The 18,853-nt window shown below is 50.7% G+C and overlaps 1 protein-coding gene across 2 annotated transcripts in view; it reads right to left on the bottom strand.

Annotated features, from left to right (window-relative positions):
• Positions 1–18,853, bottom strand: part of ACACA (acetyl-CoA carboxylase alpha) — a 104,899-nt gene that overhangs the window by 2,092 nt on the left and 83,954 nt on the right. For both annotated transcript variants that reach the window (XM_088536129.1, XM_088536136.1), the window contains 6 exons: positions 15,958–16,054; positions 15,136–15,271; positions 10,556–10,733; positions 9,056–9,168; positions 1,172–1,326; positions 536–706 (listed from right to left, as the gene is read on the bottom strand). In XM_088536129.1, the coding sequence (XP_088392255.1) occupies positions 536–706; positions 1,172–1,326; positions 9,056–9,168; positions 10,556–10,733; positions 15,136–15,271; positions 15,958–16,054 (850 nt within the window). The remainder of the gene's footprint in view (positions 1–535; positions 707–1,171; positions 1,327–9,055; positions 9,169–10,555; positions 10,734–15,135; positions 15,272–15,957; positions 16,055–18,853) is intronic.

Here is an 18,853-nt window from a genome sequence, read left to right as displayed (position 1 = left end):
CATTCAGAAAGAAATAGTATTTTTTTTTAAAAAAACAACTGCTTTCATATCACAGAGGATCCCCAGGGCCAGGCCCCATGGCTAGGGCAGCTCCTTGGGGACCCACAGCCGCTCTGCAGAGCTGCTCTAGGCCTCCTGAGCGCAGACACCAGGAGATGGAGCCTCCCAGGGCCGCTGCGGAGCTCGTGCTGCGGCTCCCGGCATCTCCGCTGCACCTCTGCGCACACAGACCACCCTGCCCTGCAATCCCGGGAGAGCTGCTCCCCTTCCTTCCCAGGCCCTCGCACTCCCACATCCACAGAGCCACATGCCTGGAAAAAAAACTACGGATTTTTTTTTTCCTGGCCTAATATAAAAAGTATCTCAGTAAAGCTACTCATGACCAGGGAAATTGCCCACAAGTTCTTGCTCATCATCTAAAAGAGCCCTCTGACATTATAATTAAAAGACAGACCTCAGTGTCCTCTTGGGAGGACCTCATTGAGCTTAAGCCCAGGAAATAGAACTGCTCTGGAGAAGCTGCTTTTTCATTTACCTTTACGGTCCCTTCAACTTCCACAAACCAGCGCCTCAGCATAGCCTGGATCTGCCCATCAGTCAGCTCAGGATTGGCATCATGGATCTTCTTCTTGACCACGTCTTCTAGCAGAAGGCGTCTTAATCTCCAGTAGAAGAACGTGCGGGAAGTTTTCCAGTCTAGAATGTCCTGCCCAAGACATTGGGTGGAGGAGGAGAAGTGAGCAGGGACGTTTTCCACGCTCGGGGAGGAACGTGAGCACTCGCACGCTCAGTCACGCTGCCTGCACGAGACGTGCAAAGGCTCCTGTCCAGGAGCTTTGAAGGCTTCCACGTGGTCACATCCACTGAGCCCTTGACCCAGTGTGTGGCCTCCTTTCCCCTGCACCCTGCTACAGGGACACAGCTCCCATGTGAGCCGAATGACCCAAGAAATCAGTGCTCAAGGGGACAGGGAAGCAGCAAAACCTGCAGCTAACGGGCCAGGGTTAAAACTCTGTCATGAGGGCTTGGCTTTGGGTGCTTCATGACAGCCCTTCCCCTCACTGAGGGTCCACGGGCTGCAGACCCCCGGGGTTGCCGATTCCCGCTGGGATCGGCGCGTGCCTGTGCCAGGAGCCCGCAGCGTTCCCGAGGGAAGCTCCCTGCTACTCACGGTGATGGCCCCTTTCTCCTGCATCCGGCCCGGCGTGTCGTGCAGGTCCGCAAACTGCATGGCTACCTGGTGGTAAATGGGAACGAGGAATTCCTCCCGTTCCTTCAGCTTCGTCTCCAGCTCTTTCCGATCAGCGGCGCTCAGCTCTGGCGTACCTGCAAACGGGCACAGCTCCGTGTCAGACACTTGCTCCTAAAAAAAGATTAATGTCCCTACACGCAGTTCATTTAGCCAGAAACATGGGCCATGTAAAACCACATATACCAGCCCAAGTTTTCCTGTAGGCTGCTTCCTACTAGCAGCTGTTACTACCACTGGCTCATTAGGAAAAATAAACAAGTTACTTAGGGATGCCAAAAATGCCCACAGAGCCCTGGCTTTACCAGTGACTGGCACACATGGGTTTTGCTCATGATGACAGACAAGAGGAAAACTGTGTCAAGAAGATGTCCTATGGAGTTCATAATTCTTAATTTACCTTAAAATGCTGAGCTCAGATAAAGTTAACTTTGGTTTAAACAAAAGCACTCATCAGAACAATTTCTGGTTAATGTCACCCCACGAAGGGCACTAGCAGGACTAGGTGGCACCAGGCCAGATGACACCCACCATGCACAGGACGCTGCTGAGACCTGCGGCACCAGCAAGGTGCTCCTTACACAGCTGCCTAACGTCCTAAACCAGGACAGCAGTGTTCAAAAGGGACTCGTGGTGACAACAACCCAGCCACTCACCTTCAGTCAAGCCCTAGAGAGGGCCTCCTCCTTCCTGTGCAGAGAGGGGCACGTTCAATGGATTGCTAAGAGCAGCTAAAGAGTCTAAAGCCCCTTTTCTCACTGCCTGCAGAGGGCTGGAACAGGTTGTAGTTTGTAAGGCCTGAAGCAAGGGCAACTCTTTACTGATCTTGCAGGAATTTACCCCAGGTCAAAGCTGGCCCGGGGCAAGCATGGCAGGTTGATGATGCTCGCAGCCTGCCTTAAACACACCCGTGCAAGGGGTGCTGGTGCAGAGACCTGGTATTTAGAGCCCGCTGTGCTTCAGCTGAAGCAAAGACTGCAGTCTCTGCCAGAGCACAGAGCCCTGGATCCTCTGCTGACCGCTGCATCCCGCAACCCCCAGCCAGGCCGGGGCTGGGGGCGGCCGGGCTGCGAGCTCAGGGCCCCGGGGAAAGCCGAGGCTGCGGATCCAAGCAGGGATGCAAGCAGGGATGCAAGCAGGAATGCAAGCAGAAATGCAAGCAGGGATGCAAGCAGGAGTGAACAGAGAGGACACCACGATGCAAATCCAAGCGCCGTGCCAGCCACTACCTGAAGAAGCCAACGGGAGAACGTGGAACAAAAGCTGGCGCTGTGCCTGAGCGCTGGACACGCTCTGCCTCATTATCTTGCAGCCTGAATATCCTGACTGCGTTTTGTGGTATGTGAGCACCACCAAGCTCTTTTTTTTGTTGTTTTTAATCTTTATTGTTTGCGAAGGAATGTCAATGGGATTAAACGCAACATCTATTGTAACATCAGCACCTATTGTTGAAGTGTCAGGCGCGCGGGCGGCTGCCGCGCGGGCAGAGCGGGACGAGCAGCAGCAGCACGGAGCTTGTCCAGCGGACAATGAGCAGCTCTGGAAGCGGGGCCCAGAGCCAAGGAAAGCCAAGTGCCTCTCAATAACCGCAGATAAAACTAGCAGGCAGGAGCTTTAGGAAAAAAACAGCAGCAGGGAGCACCTTTTCATGCAATGCATAACCCAGTGGTGGAAACTGTTGCCATGGGATGTTCTGGATGCCAAGAGCACAACCGGATTAGAAGAAAAGTCACGCGAGGAAAGTCCATCGTGGACATCTTGGGTGACGCCGGCTCCTGCTGGGAGCACCTGAGAGCTGCGGAGTGGATCCGGGGCCACGGGAACGGCGGGATCAACGGGAGCACCGCGACTCCCGGCGGGGCCCTGGGCCCGGAGCCCCGGCAGCTCCTTCCTTCCCTTTCCCACTCGGCACAGGCTGTGTTTGCATTTCCTTCCAATCCAGGACAGGGCTGGGTACTACCCACACACGCTTCCAAAAGCCCCGGGTCAGCTGGACAGCAAATCCTTCTAGTGAAGGAATGTTTTCATGCATCTCCCAATATAAATGTTGCCTAACCTTCCAAACGCTGCTAAGAAGCTTTTAATTAAGAGAAGCTACTCTTAGAACCTTCAGAATTAAAAATTATATGTATTTATCCATGTTAAATTCCCCAGCTCCCTGTTTTAAATGGCAGCCCGTGCACTTAAGGCGGCGACGCTCATGCATTCTGGCCGATCTGCCACCCTCTTGTTGTACAGCCAAACCAGCCAGGCCCAGTAATGATTTAGGTGAGATTAACAAATATGTCAATGTCTATTTTCTGCTTAATTTAAAAGCAGCGTCTATAAAGATTTTTGACTTCTGAACCCTGTTCTCCTGAAAGAAAGAAGGTAACAATGAGGAGGGGGGATAAAGAGTGATTATCCCATCATCGATCGTTTGTCAGGAGCATTTCTTATTCACTGGACTATTGTAAAAAGCTAAGCTCTCGATCAATCCTGTAAGCCCCCTGTACAATTAAATATCTTGGAATGGTTTTCTTTCTTTTCTAGTCAGATCTTGAGGCCTCGGGGTTTTTCGGAAAGCTTGGGCTTTATTTATTTATTTCGCAGGAAAGTCTCCCTCCACAAATCTTAGTCTGGCAAGAAGAGGGGAGCTAAAATATGGGATTCCTTTGCTCTAAAGGTACTAGATAGTTAATGAAACTGCTGAAGTTTAAATCATAGGAGCGTTATAGACCTCTGCGTATGGATCGGCTCCTGATCGATGGAGGGACAGAAGCGGCAGCCCCGGGAAGCGGCCGCGCGGGGACGTGCCCGGCGCCCGGGGCTGGTTTAAGGTGAGGACGCGACGGCTCCCCATCCTTGCAGGGGACACGGGGCCCTTGTGCGGAGCGGCCAGGCCAGGGGACGTCCTGGTGCTGCTTCCGCGACGCCGCAGCGCGGGGCAGACACAGCGAGGCTGCGTCCCCCGCCGGCGTCTCCTGCCTTTTGCATTGGCCTTTCCTGGCTGCGGCAGTGCTGGAGCTGAAGAGCAAGCGGCAGGGATGGGGACAGCGAGGCGGGCGGCGAACCTCTCCTGCGGGCACCTCGAGGCTGCCAAAAGGCCTCCGGCTGCAGCCTCCTTCCCGGGGACGAGCCTCCTTCCCGCAGGGACGAGCCTCCTTCCCGCAGGGACGCCGGGCACTGAGTGCCACACGCTGCACTTAACCAAGGGGACCTTGGAGGCCGCGCGTCCGCAGGGCCAGCGCGGGGGGCCCGGCCGCCTGCTTTATAGCTCCGACAGGAGAAGAAGACTTCAGCGGAGCTGCCCTCCCTGCGCAGACAAATGGAAAAGCGGAGGCCATAAATCCCCCGGGAGCCCTCGCCCGCCGCGCGCTCCAATATCAATTTACACTCCTCTCCCAAAGTTAAGCGAAGGCATCACGGCAGAGGAAGCAACCCCTAAACTATTTTGATTTGTGCCCCGCGGAGCGGCAGCCTCGGCGCGAGGAGGCTCCGGCCGCCGCCGCGTCCGGCCCGCGCGGCCTTTAATAAAGTCCCTGCCAGGCGGCGCGGGCTGCGCAGCGCCATGAATCACGGCTTCCCATAACGGTTAGTAGCAAAGTGCTTTTTTTAAATATGACCAGTTTAACAGGTTAGACAAAATGACTTCAAGAAATGTTATTGTAGGTTCCCCCTGATTGCAGAAAGCCAGGCAGCTTCTGAATCAATTTGATGCTTTACGGTTTCCAAGCTGTTAAAATGGGGGATTTTCTCCCTCGCCCGCGCGCAGCCTCAGCACGGCCACGTGTTTCCTCGCTTGCTTTTTGGCCTATTCCTCCAACAACCCACCCAGGTTTGAGGCAAGGTCCGGATGCACCGGTGCCTCCGGGATCCTCCTGGCCCTCCTTGCCCAGGTCACTCCGGAAACCTTGAGGAAGTTCTTCCGACGAGCCTCAGCTCACAGCTCCGGGAAACCAGCCCCAACACAGCACTGGGGCCTTCCTGGGTCACCTCCATGGCGCGGTTATTCCAGGCAAATCCAGGGATCTTCCCAGAAGACGCACAGAACATCACAGCCCTTCTTGCCAGCAAAGCACTTAGCCCACCCGGCAGCCTGGGAAACGAGCTCCACTCTGCATCCAACGGCATGAAGAGATGGCAGCTTTATTGCTATCCCATTTGATTCCACACCGGGAACAAAACAAAATCTTTCTACCCGAATCTCCCCTTCTCTCCAGCTACCCTTGGCAAAGGCCTGGTCACAGGAATCCAGCAGAGGCAGCAGGATCAGCAGCCCCTTCACGGCCGCCCCGTCACCGCGTCCCCCGCGCTGCAGGAAGGTCACTCGGAGCGCGCGGCCCTGCAGACACGGGCGCCTTCTGCTCGTTGTTGCTTGTTTCTGTAAATGAGGCTGCTTGTAATTGCTTCGCTAAATATTCAGTACGATTTATGGTGTAAAGCTGCGGTATGAAATACCAGTGAAGGTCACACAGGCCCATGACACGGGCTTGAAACACCAGCGTCCATCCGCACCGTGCACCGCGCTGCCCTGCTCCTCTCCAGCAGCCCGGGCCTCAACGCAGCCACGGAGTAAACGGGCCAAGCGGGGCGGCTACGTAATTCCAGAAAATGGGTATCTGGGAGGAATCACCTACCACCCTCCTGGGGGAAAACCTGCAGATGCCAACTGTCACCAAGGAGCTGACGGGCACGGGCACTTGCTCTTCTAGACTCAGGCCTGTGAATTCAAGACAATTCCAGTGCAGCAGCACCCGCATGCAGAGGCAGGCCCTGAAAATCAGTACTGCCTAAAAAGACAAAAAGTTGCAGCTCTGTTCAACATTCCTCTTAGCTGATAATCAAGCAAAGAGATGGTGCTTTGAATAATTACAACACAGACATCAGTGGCTCAGCAGTGGAGCTCGTTATTTGGAAGCTCAAGAAATGTTTTGCAAGCTCTTTGGCCCATTAAAGTGAGAGGGACATCAGGAAGCAGCAGCCTGGGCTGATTTTATCTGTGGAGACTTGAGGGCATCTGTGTTTGCAAGTTCTGGAGCAGCAGCCGCCTCCTCCCACACCTTGTGCAAGGTGTCACCAAGTAGAAATACATGAATACAGAGGCACACACGTGCAAAATGTGTGTTAGCTAAGAAAAAAAAAAAAGACACCTGCCAGCACAGAGCCAACTGCCATAGGACTGACTGACTGGGGAGAATACTTACACTACAGTAAGATCTATGAGATGAAGAGCAGACACCTCCCTTTTACTCTGAGACAGATCAATGATAGAAGAAATGTGAAAATGCAATATCCAATCTTGCTCTAACTGGACTCATTTTGCCATTTCTTTCACTAAAATTAGACCAAAACTTTGCTCACATTACACTGTGCAGCCGCCGCATTACACACATAACCCTCTTAGGCTCGAGGCCTGAAATCTGCATGACAAAGTTAATTTGGATGCCTCTCCTCGATGTTTCACTCTAATTGCAGCACATAACTAGAACACAATCGCATCTCTGCATCCGAATAACCAGAACACAATCACATCCGTCGTCCCCGCGGCTCCGCGCGCGCGGGCGGCCGCTGTCCCCTCCCCGCACCTCTGCTCCGCGCCGTAACTCAGAGCCCGGCTCTGAGTGACACTCCAATAAAACACGGGGCTAATAAACATTTCAGCAATAGTGCCAGGGAATTGATAATGAGCAGATTTATGTCAAATTATTCAATATCTGCCAGGCCGGGCCGCTCTCGCGCTCGCCGCGCGCGGGGTGGGAAGGGGCTGCCGACGCGCCGGAGTCACCCCGCGTCCGCCGGCAGCGCCCGCCCTGCTGCCGAGCGGCTCCGGGAGGGATGACAGCCACTCAGGGGTTAAAGAGAGGCAGTGAACCCCCAGCTAATGAGCAAGAATTCAGCAGGCAGTGTAAGATAAATGGAGCTTTCTCTGCTTCTGCTGGAGTCAGCATGAACTGCGGCCCTGCGGCTTGTTTGTGGCAAATGGAGTGCGCGAAATATCAAAGGGCAGTGATCCAGAAGAAGACCGACTTTGACAAATTTTAAATTGGCCAGAAAGAAAACCAGCAAAAAAAAAAAAAGAAAAAAAAAGTGGGAAAAAATTATGCAATTCCGTGTGTCCTGCAATCTCGGCTTTCCTGCTATGGCACGGAATTAGTGGCAAAACAACAGCAATGATCGCGATGCTGGGAGCAATTACGAGCCATCTAAGTGAGATGCTTATCAGCCACTGAAGCTTTTAGAGCTCTCTGTACGTACAGTTGTAAGTGACTTGCTCTGGTGTTGCAGTCATTTTAATTAAAGTGTATGGAGTTTGCTGGGAGTAATTACCCAGTGCAGAAGGGGGGTGGGAGAGCCCCTGCGCAGGCTCCTGCCTCCTCCCTTTGCATTTGGAGGCCCTCGGAAGGAATCTGCTTCAATCTGTCCAAGCAGATTGAAGGAATCAGCCCCAACCCACCCTGACGGCACCTTCCTTGGGACGCGGCCCGGGGCAGCCACCCCGGGGCTTTGCTCCCAAAGGGCACTGCCAAGGCTAGCACTGGCCAAAGTTGCTTTTCCTGGGAAAAGGGCCTCCCCGCTACACCTGCAACTATTAACATTTGTTTCCAGAAGCAGGCAAACAGAAGGGCAGATCCCGCTGGATACAGCTGTCCACTTCCTCTGACACATTCCTTGCACACACACGAGCAAGATTTCAGCTCCAATACGTATCAGTGCAGGGGGAGAAAATAGATTTTTAAACTTCTTTTTTTAAATTAAAAAAGACAAAAAAATGTGGGTGCCATCAAAGGCATCAGTAAGAAGCCGACTTTCAGCCAGAAGTCTGATGCTTAATATTTGCTGCACCCTTTCCAGACACTACTGTCTTCCAAAGGTGGATTGGAATGGTTACTTTTGGTATAAATTGTTGTGCTACCATAAATAAATAATAATAAAAAAAGCCAAATAATAAAATGGAACTGCAGCAATAGCCTCGACTTATCAATCATTTGCCGAGCACTTTGCAGAGCACTTTCTTCTCCTGAAGGATCCCAAAAGCGTTTATAAATTCAAACTATACCCACAAGGTGCACTTCCTTCACTACGAAACTGTATGTTGTGGAGGGGGAAAGAGGCTCTGTATGGTTACACTTTTAGAGTTGGTAGAGAACTATTTAAAGAGTCTGCTCCCCAAGACAGTACATGTCAGATACTGAGTGCATTTTGCTCTTTCAGTTACTGGGGATACACCAGGCTTTGGGATCACCTGCAACAAAAAGCACACTATAATGTGATATGTGCAGTGCACTGAGCACTGCGGATTACCCTGTGTTTTAGGGAGAAGGTGAGGAATATTGCACACTGTTGAAACTGGAGAGCAGACAGGTATCATCACTCAGAACTGCCTCACACCCCTGGTGACAGCCCAGCAGCCCCGCACATCTCTGACCAAATCCTTAGCTCTGCCAACTGACACCAGCTAAGGTTTGGCCCAGGATGTTTTAGTGACCAAAGCAATTGCTGAGAAGGAAACCAGGGTTAAGCAGCTGTGGGGAATATGTGTTGTGAGGCTGAATCAATTTACAGGGGGAAAAAAAAAAGGTTCAAAGGATGCTCCATACATTACACACGCAGGGGGTACACTCTACGTACACGGGTATCACCTCCCACGCATACATACATGCAGCTTGTCTCATCTGGTTTCCTTCCCAACTTAGATGACAGTAAATAAAAATTATCATGAATTTGATAAAACGCCTGAGTGCCCCTTTTTAAGGTCTATAAACACATTCATTAGCTATGAGCTGAACGGATCATTGATCCGCCAGCACCCCAGTGCAGACGTACCCAGCCGCTCCGCCAGGCGCATGTAGATGGGGTCCACCCGCCGCATCGTCTTCACCAGATCTTTCCTGCGGAATTTGATTTCTACTGTCCCCTCCGGTTCCAGGATTCCTCCTCTGATCAGTGACGGGAAAAGAGAAAAGAAAGGCACTTTCAGGTCATCAGACAAGGGGAAACACAAAACGGAATGGTTCAATGTTATCTAGAAAGTACGCAGAAAAGACAGAAGAAGAAAGGGGTGGAGGGAGACAAAACAAAGAGAAAAGAGAACAAGAAAGAAAGAATCTTAGCTATTATTTATCCAGTACCATAAATGCATATGAGGCTTCACAGAAACGCATCTATCCAATCATACATGCAACATAGGCTGCTGCAAACACCACTTTTCGGTAGGCTCTTTCAAGCTGTGACCCAAGAGCCCCTTCAAATGGTTGCAAGCTTTGTGAAACAAACCAATTAAGCAACCACTTTCATTAGTGATCCTGCCCACTTCCCAGGTCACAGCCAGAGGAAAACGTCATTAGGAACTGAGGCTTGGTAAATCAAACCCCTTCCATCTCTCACGGTGAAGGTGGGAGCAGGAGAAGGAGAGGGAGGTCAGCGAGAGGGCTGTGGGACACCGAGAGCAGCCAGCAGCCTTGCAAATGCCCTGTTCTCTGCATGGGCACGTGGCAGCAAATGAGCTGCTGGGGGAGGAAAACGCCCAAGGCGGAGAGCACGGGGAAAGGCCGAGCTCAGGAGCTCATCCAGCTCCGACGGAACGTGGCACCGGAGCGGCAGAGACACCGGGGAGAAGAGAGAAGCTCCAAGACCCGGTCCCGCTGCTCCCACTTCTACGGGGAGGTGGCACAGACACATCTACAGAACCTCGCACTGACAAGATACAACTACTTGCACCACTGCATGATAGTTGGTTTCCCACTTGCCTGGTTATTTTCATACCACGTGGCTGGCCAGATCGAAAGCATTAAAGACAGGAATCTAACACTGGCTGGATTCTCTGTAGTGCTTGAAGTCCCTTGCTATTTATTTCTGTACAAACACCCATAGCTACATCCTCCTCCTCCTGCCTCTTTCAAGCCCAGATAGGACTACTGCATTCTGTCCTATCAGCTACAGATAACCCCCGCCGGGCTCTTGTTCCCCTCTAAATAATTCAGTATCTTTATATTTTCAAGAATCATTAAAATATTATTTAAAAGACCTGCTTCCACGCATTTGTCTGTAGTTTTACTCACTGAACCACCAGCAACTAGAACTTCACTTAGGCAAACTGTCTTAGAAAAAAGTGAAACTCCCCAAATACCTACCTGATAATGCAATTCCCAGGTATTTTGAAGTGCACACTTCTTTGTACACTTACTTAATCTGCAAAGCTGTGTACAAAGGCAGTCATTTCCAAGCATGAAGCAGTGTGTGCAAATACCTGAACAACAAACTCCTCTGCTGCACTAGGTGCAACTGGGAAGTGCTCTGGGAGCTTCCCACTCCACCAGGCCCTACCTGCTCTCCCGGTCCGCGTACATCTCCATGTGACGGGGATTAATGGTGGGGTCGATCACAGCCCAGGAGCCTCCTCTGAGCTCCGCCTGCGGCGGGATGTAGATGAGCACGGGCTGCCGATACTCCCGCAGGCCGTCCACGATGTAGGCGCCGAACTTCAGCACTTGGTCGTACATGTCTGCAGAGAAAGGACAGGGCAGCTGCGGTCACAACGTCTCGGCCCCTGCTCCATGTGGGGGACACGTTCAGCGCTCTGAGCACGTCCCCCTGCCACCATCCCAGCTGGCACCTCCTGGAGACGGGCAGGGCTCAATGCACCGAGCAGACGAGCTCACCACATTGCGGCCCCGGAACCAGGACCTCCACCTGGGAAAGGTGGTTTGGATATTTCCAGTGCAACTGGATCTCCTCACGGAATACGACCGGCCAGGCCTGCAGCTCACAGGGAGCCCTCGAGGTGACCCATTACCCACCTTGTCGCTCAGGCCAACGAGGATTTCAGCAATTTGAGCCACATACTATGAACTTAACACAAGTGCATCCGCCCAATTTCACACTCACGACTACGGATCCGTACTGAAATTCATGTCATGCACATGGGATACTGCAGGGCAGCAGACTTTTTGCATATCTTGACAAAGATTTGCATGTGGGCAGGGTTCATATATGAAAAAGAATTCTTCTCTTCTTGCATTACAATTTAAGGTATTTTACTTAAAATTAATAACTCCACCATGTAAAGGCAGTACATTGAAAATACTCCACAAAGGTGACTTAAATATAAAGAGGAAAAAAAGGAAGATGAAACAAGTTAATATGAGATGATACAGTTTATAATGTATATAGTTTGTAAAGGAAATAGACTGAAATATACGTATTTTGTTATACTATTATATATACTATATATACTATATATACTATACTATATATATACTATTATATATAGGAGCCTTGAGATGAACATATGTCTATTAATTCACCTAAAATCCTTACAGCACCTGGGAGCACCATCCTTTCTGGGCAGAAAGTCACTTCAGCCAATGTCCCCAGAGCATTTAACTCCTTGTGCAATGTTAAACCTAACAAGAAGGTAGCCCCTAACTCCATGGTAATAGGACCTATGTGCTCCTTTGCTCTCTCCGGCTCATCCGCAAGGTCGTTATCCAAGCAGCCCAGAAAAGGAGTTTCACATTCTTTAAGAAACTTCAAGTGCTGATGAAAAGAAGAAAAATCCATTTCCTGTAACTGTGGATAAACATAAATTCTGCCCAAGACACTGGGGACTAAAAACCAAGCCAAACTCCAACCTTTTCATTTCACTGTCCTGAGCAAAGAAAAAGACCTCAAAAGGGGTGACAAATTTATTACTAATTACACAATTATTTTATTATGTAGTGCTAGTAATAAACCACTTGAAGTACTTTCAGCTAATTCTAGTGTTAAGAAAATAATTGCTTGATTCAAATTATTTTAACTGAATTAATTCTTTACTAGACATTTTTTACTAGTGCTACATAATAAAATAATTGCATAATTAGCAACACATTTTTCACTCCTGCCAAGGGTATATATTTTACTCAGCTTAGGTGCAGAATAAAAAAAAGTGCTGCTTGTTTGAACAAGGGAGAGGGAGGAAGAGCAGAGGAACTTTCTGTTCCCAACATCTTCCTGAGCTTAGCTGGGCATCAGCAAGGTCAGGGAGCTACTTCTGTGCCTGGAATACTTTCAAGATCAGGCTTTTAAGCTCTCCAGAAGCATGAGCTTCTCCACTACGTGCTCTGTACACAATTATCTGCTTTGGGATCACACTATACAGCTTCTCCTGGAGCTCCCGGTGGGCTTAGATCAATATTTTATACATGGATTTATACTGACTTCTTTTGGGAGACAAAATAGAAGGGCGGAATTGGGGAAGATCATCAAAATACTGCAAAGACAACCCAGGAGAGCTGCCTCCTAGCCCCCATGCCCATCAACTAGAAGGCACAACATCTCCGATTGACGTTACCGTTGTATCCGAGTGTGAAACCATGCACCATCTGCAATGCTGTGATAGTTACCTCTTAGCTGTCATTTGTTGTGTTCTCAGCTATCGGAAGGGAAAAGAGTGCCCCAGATCTACCCGGGGCGGGTGACAGAGCAGGGCAGGCTGTGCCAGTGCCTGCTGCTGCGGCCCTTGCAGGGCTGCCAGCTCGAGGGCCTGCCCGTCCCATATCCAACACCCCTGCGCCAGCGGCACCGCGCTGCAGAGCCGCGCGCCGTGTCTAAAGAGCAGCCTCTCTGCACGGCTTACGCTGCAACTGGAAAAAATGCAACTACATATTATATTAAATACGGTATTTCTGGACCGAATTTCAGCCCTGCATGAACACCAAGCTCAGCAGAATGAGCCGCTTGCTGCACAGAAGCACTCTGGACGTCCTCCAGGACAACAGCCCTGGCTGTGATCCGGAGGAGCCGGGTCCGCACCGCGTTTCGGTGCCGCCTGCGGCAGCAGCTCCCAGGCCTGGCCTCGCAGGAGAGGCTGCAGCGGCGCCCGGGACACCCAGTGTGGAGCCATCCCACCAGGAGCAGCGGGCAGCACCTCGGGGCCAGCACGAGGCTCGCGATGTCCCTCCTGCAGGTCGCAATGTCCCTCCTGCAGGTCGCAATGTCCCTCCTGCAGGTCGCAATGTCCCTCCTGGAGCGCCACGTGCCAGCAGCGCGGCACCCGCGCACGCAGAGCCTTAAAACAGCCTTTTCATTCCGGTTTACGTTTTTTTTTGTTGTTATTTACAACCTGTCCCAGGAAAAAATAATAAGTAAAACATGAAAAACCAACTGCGAGTGACCCTGTAGCACAAGCGGCGGCGCGGTTTAATGTCGCGGGGATTTGCATGCTATCAAACTATTCATGCCGAGCCCGAGACCCCGGTGCTAATTTCCAGTAAATTTCACGCTTGATGTCTCCCCGTCGTGGGTCACTGCCGGTTCGCCTAAATAAACCGCTTCCAAATGGCTCCTCCATCTAAATATTCAAGCCAGTTTTTATAATTTAATTTTGCATTATGCTGAATAACCTTCCGGCCAGATAGAGCTCATTGGGGAAACCACCAGTACCATTGTGATATGCCTTTATTTATGTTATTTATTTATTTATTTTACTGCTTGAATTAGACCTCCTAGGCCGACTAGTAAAGAGGGTTTTTTTCCCTCTCTTCCCCTCCTCCACTAATGTCAATTTTCAGCATAGCAAGAGCTGTCTCTAATCTTTTCCTACTCATTACACACAATTTTGGAGTCATTTTACCCACAGTGCAGTCGGCTCCTGGCAGTGTGTGTGTGTGCACTGAGGGGTGGCATAATTGTTTATTTTCCCTCCCTGCATAATCCCCAACCAGCATCGACACCAAAACTGCAAACAGCTCCCTGAGGGACGTGGAGATGGTCCAGGCAGCCCAGCCCATCAGCACAAAACGGGATGCGCAAAACGCTCGGACCAGCTGCCCGGGCTCTGCTCTTCATCTCTGCCACCAGGCCCTCCTCCTCCTCCAAGCTGGGGGCAGATGTGGGATACGCAACACAAACAGCAGCATTTTCACAATATTGTTCCTACCTGGACTCCTGCCCCAAATGTGAAGCTAAAAGCTGTTTCTGAGGAATACTCTCCCAAAAGAGCACTGGAAAAGACCACGCAATACAGAACGGCAAAGTCATTCTACAACTTTTCCAGGTGTTCATTCCTTCCTTACGTCCCACACAAGCATTGCAGCAGGAAAGCAGCTCACAAAGGGAGCCCAGCAGCAGCACAAAGACCCCAAGTCAACCCGCAAGGTAACAGGTATTTTCTAAAGGAAAGAACCCTCCTTGCAGCAGCCTCCTGGAGCACTCAGCAAACTAAAACTAACCAGCCCTCGTTTGCACCCCGCTAATGCAACCACACAGCCTTGGGCACAACGCCAGGAACTGCTGCTGCGTTAGTGGGTCTGTAACTTCAGTGCTGGTGAGGTGCCCTGTGCAGGCAAAAGGCAGTCATTTTTTCCTTAAATTTTATAGCATCTATCTCACATTCTTGGCACTCCACAAAATTCAAAGTAGCAATATGCAGTGCAAAAACCTAACTGCTGCTATATTAACTGAGCAGTTTTATGACTGTTCACTTCATATGAACATCCACCGCCACCAAAGAGTCAGCTGGGAGACAGTCTTTATATGACAATATTCGTGTGCGAGGTTATCAGTGAGTCAACGCTTCCACTTCACAGAATACGCTCGCGCATTCCGGATAGGCAATCCCGGCGGCTCACTGGTCCCACTTCTAGGATGAGGCCTAAGGACATAAAATGCTTCCCCAGCAGAAGGGGCTTCCCAGGATTAGTGTTTAATTAGCCCATGTTGGCAGCTGCAAATTTTGTTAGCTGCTCAACCGCTGGCAAATGACCCGCTTTGGTGCCGGCCGCGCGCTCCCAGGCTCTCCTCGCGTGCCGGGCTGTGCCCAAAGGGCCACAGAGCTGGTGGCCCTGCAGGGACCAGCAGCAGGGCCCCGGTGAGGAGACCAGGAGGGCACAGCCACTCGCCGGGTTACCCAGGTTCGTAGTTACCTTTCATGCCACCGGAGAAGCCTCTCCAATTAGCGAAGACCATCAGTGGCAGCCCCTCTCTGTTGAAGTCGTTGATGGCCTGGGCCGTCTTGAAGGCAGAGTCGGGGAACCACACCTGGCCAGCCTGCTGGATTATCTGCAGCCCCGAGAAGCCTGGTGAGACTTGGAACACTTGGCAGCACAACAGCAGAAAAACACAGGAATGGACACGGTGGGAGCGGCAAGGGGGAGCCAACGAGGAGGAGGACAGCTCATGAAATGCTTAGGATCTGCTTGTCCATGGAAAAATCCAGACAATGCTTCTGTCACCAACATCTACGGGGCTTTGACTGTTGATTTAGCCAAGAGAAGGAATAGAGATGGTGTGAGAAGCCTGATACAATGGCTGCTGTACGAAGGTGGGGGGAAGAAGAGAGAAAAAGGGTATGTGGAGAAGAACATGTGGAAGAGATGATGTAGGGCTGGAGTGGTGAAAGCAGATGGGGATTAAAATAAAATGTCAAAGCAGCATGAGCTAACGTGGCCACAGCGAGAGAACAGGGAGACGGTTTTTGCTTGCCAGACCTCCTGCCCCAGGCCCTGCGTTACTTTAGCATCCCGTTTCAGTCACCATGGAAGCAGGACAACCGAGGAAGCGTCTCCTGTACGAACCGCCAACACAACCCTTTGTTCGCTTGTGCCAACAACTGCCGTGTGCTAACACCCGCCCCAGGAATGGTTGTACTTCTGGTCCCACGTTTGGGACGAGAAATTGCCATCAAAACAACCACACTTTGCAAAGACGTGTTTGTGGAGGACAAGCAACCAACACGTTCAGCCTACCTTGGCCTCGGAGTCCAGGTTTGCAGGATCAGCAGGGATAGTCAGCTCCACTGTTCTGGTTTCTACGGCAACTACTCCTACAGGTATTCCTCCCAGCCTGGCAAGAGGGGAGGGAAAACAAAAATCCACTTTTATTTTTTACCATCAAAAGACTAGACGTTGTTGCCAATCCTGCATATACTCAAAGAGACAAGTAAGGCAAGCAAAAGGAGGAAGAATTCCAGCCTTTCTGAAGACCTAGGCATGAGACTGGGTAATTCCAGAGTCTAATTTATAATTTTCAGAGCAAAATCTAGATCTCAAAACTAACAGATACCTCACTAAAAACAGAAGAGAATAAACCAAGCCCAAGCTTAGTGCATACGTTGGTGCTAAGCCTGGGGCACTGCTGTGCGTGCCAGCCGCCCCAGCCCTCTCCGGCTTACACAAATTCCCTGTCCCAGGGGCTGGATGAGCGACGGCCGCGCATCCTGTCCCCAGGCCTTGCGGCACAGCGGGACGGCGAGGGCAGCAGGATGCAGGGGCACGGGGACGGGCAGGGAGCCGGGTCCCAGCGCCGTTCGGCGCCGCTTTCCGCAGCCTCCGACACCTCCCGTAGACCAAAGGCCTCTTGCCGCGGTGACAGGGGCTTCCTCCGGGCACGGGAGTCCCAGCAGAGCCACCCTGGCGCCTCCGCCACCTCCAGCTGCGTGACACGCACGAGTGACAGGGCCTGTGCGCGTGAGGGGCTTCAAAACATCCCCATTCACCATGATTAAGAGTCTGCCTAGAAACCTGTAATTGCAGAAGCCGTCTTAAATCGGTAACTTATAACTTCTATATTAGGGCCCATGTGACCTAATAAAGAACATCTTTATCCAAGTATTACAGTTATTTATTGAACTTGAAAACAGCTCAAAACAACTTCTGTTTTCCATTATACTTCATATAAATTTTATCAGGCTAGCACATGAAGATGCTACATCTTGTTTTATAGTGTGTCCCTGGACAAGTTGCCATAGAATAATAAAAGACAATTTACAGCCAACAGCACACATATTCCAAACATACATACAAAAGATGAGTTTTGGCAGCACTTACAGTAACAATCCCAGAAGAATACATTCATATTTGTTTTATTTTTTTTCTCCAAAATGCCACTGCTTTTGAAAGAAGTCGGTTTCATTTGTGTTATATAGATGTGTATGTGAGTCCAGAGCAAGGTGGAATTTGTCAGAAGAAAGGAGCGGGAAGCCAAGCTGAGCACAGGCCTGAACAAAGGCTCTCCAGCTTTGCTAAATTATGGATTTTTTTTTTTGCCTGCTGCACTGCCTAACCTAAAACCTTTAAATGATTACAGTACTTTGCAAGATAAAACTTTAGGGAAGTGTTATGGAGGTCAGATAAAACACCGAATATATCAAGAGGTCACTGGACATCCCAAGGTCAAGTGCAGCAGCTATAGCTGAGTCCATAGCTGTTTTAGGCTCCTCTCAACAGCGTAAAAAAAGCCAAAATATTCAGAGTGGAAAGGCTCTTCCAGGGCACCTTCTTCCAGGGAAAGGCTCCCAGGGCTCTGAGGCCTGGAGCAGCAGGGGTGACGAGAGGTGCTGAGACACCCCCGCACACGGCTGCTCTCCTGGGACTGCCCCTTCGGAGCAGCTCGTCCCCAGCCATCGCTCCCATATCACTCTGCACTGAGGACACACTGATCAGTTTGTGCTTTCTGCCCCAATGCATAATTTGAAGAAAAGGATATGTTTCTCTCTACCACCTGGCCCTCCAGGAGCCTCCAAAGGAAACTCCAAGCTCATTAAAGACCCTAAAAAGTCTTAGGAGAAGAGCATCAGAGGAACATTTTGCTCAGCACAGCCTCATATCTGGAAGTCTCATTCAGAAATTATGCAGCATTTCATTCAAATATTAGCAGAGCTCCTGCTGGTCTTTTAGGGATGTCGGGAATGGACATCTCTATGTCCATTGGGATGCTGCAGATGACTCTAGCCACACGCTTTGCTGTTTCACAGCACAACCTCCAGCTCTGACTCTCACTTAGGAGGGCTGTGTAGAGCTATGGCTTTCAAGAGCCTAAATGAGAAAGGGGAGGTTTCAGTGCCAAATATTCCGGAGCCACTTGTGTAGTCATTGCAATAGAGATAAGAGCCCTGACTTGTGGCTACCCTGGCCGAGCTCAGCTGGCTGCCCCTCTTGTGCCATGTCCTTCAGGACCGGCAGTGCCTTGTCCTTCTCCCGCTTTCATCCTTCCTTTTCAGACATCTTCCAGGAAGCCTCAACATGGGTCATTCGTGGGCAGGACCTCAACGCACGAGGCACAACACCTGCATCCTCGAGGATGCTGCTCTGGCACTTTAGCCTCTTTATTCCCCTCTTGCTTATTAACAAAAGAAAAGGGCAATTAGCCAAAAATGCTGACGCCTACTAGGTGCTGGGAGTCTGCTGGAGGCAAGAGCATGAAGCTCTGTCTTGAGAGACGAGGTGGCAGTGGTCTGAAAGAGGAGGGACAAGGGATAAGGAGGCAGCACGAGGCAGCTCAAGTGCACGGGAGATAAATGCACTCTCAGAATGGCTTTATCCTGAGAGGAAGCAGACAATCATCTCAGGAAATTCGCAGTTCCTTTTTTTTTTTTTCCTGACAAAAGCTTAAAAAAAAAAGAAAAAAAATCGACCCCCAAATCACCAAATGAAGTGGGGATGGAGAGGTTCCGAGCCCAGCTCTGATTTGCATTCTGCCAAAATGCAAGTTTCTGCCTCCAGGCTTCTGCTTCCTGCCAGCCCTGAGAGTTCATGGACCCGCGACAAGGAGAACCACCACCACTGCAAATACTGTCACGGCAGGGCGTAAATCTCCAACCGCCGGGGACTGCTGCAGAATCCTGAGCAGGTGCCGGGGGAAGCG

The sequence above is a fragment of the Tinamus guttatus genome, unplaced genomic scaffold (assembly GCF_059628265.1).
Source record: "Tinamus guttatus ecotype Peru unplaced genomic scaffold, ASM5962826v1 Tinamus_guttatus_pri_ptg000043l, whole genome shotgun sequence".
NCBI classification, from domain to species: domain Eukaryota; kingdom Metazoa; phylum Chordata; class Aves; order Tinamiformes; family Tinamidae; genus Tinamus; species Tinamus guttatus.
The sequence above is the reverse complement of the archived record's forward strand: the minus strand, read 5'-3'. Positions and strand labels throughout refer to the sequence as shown.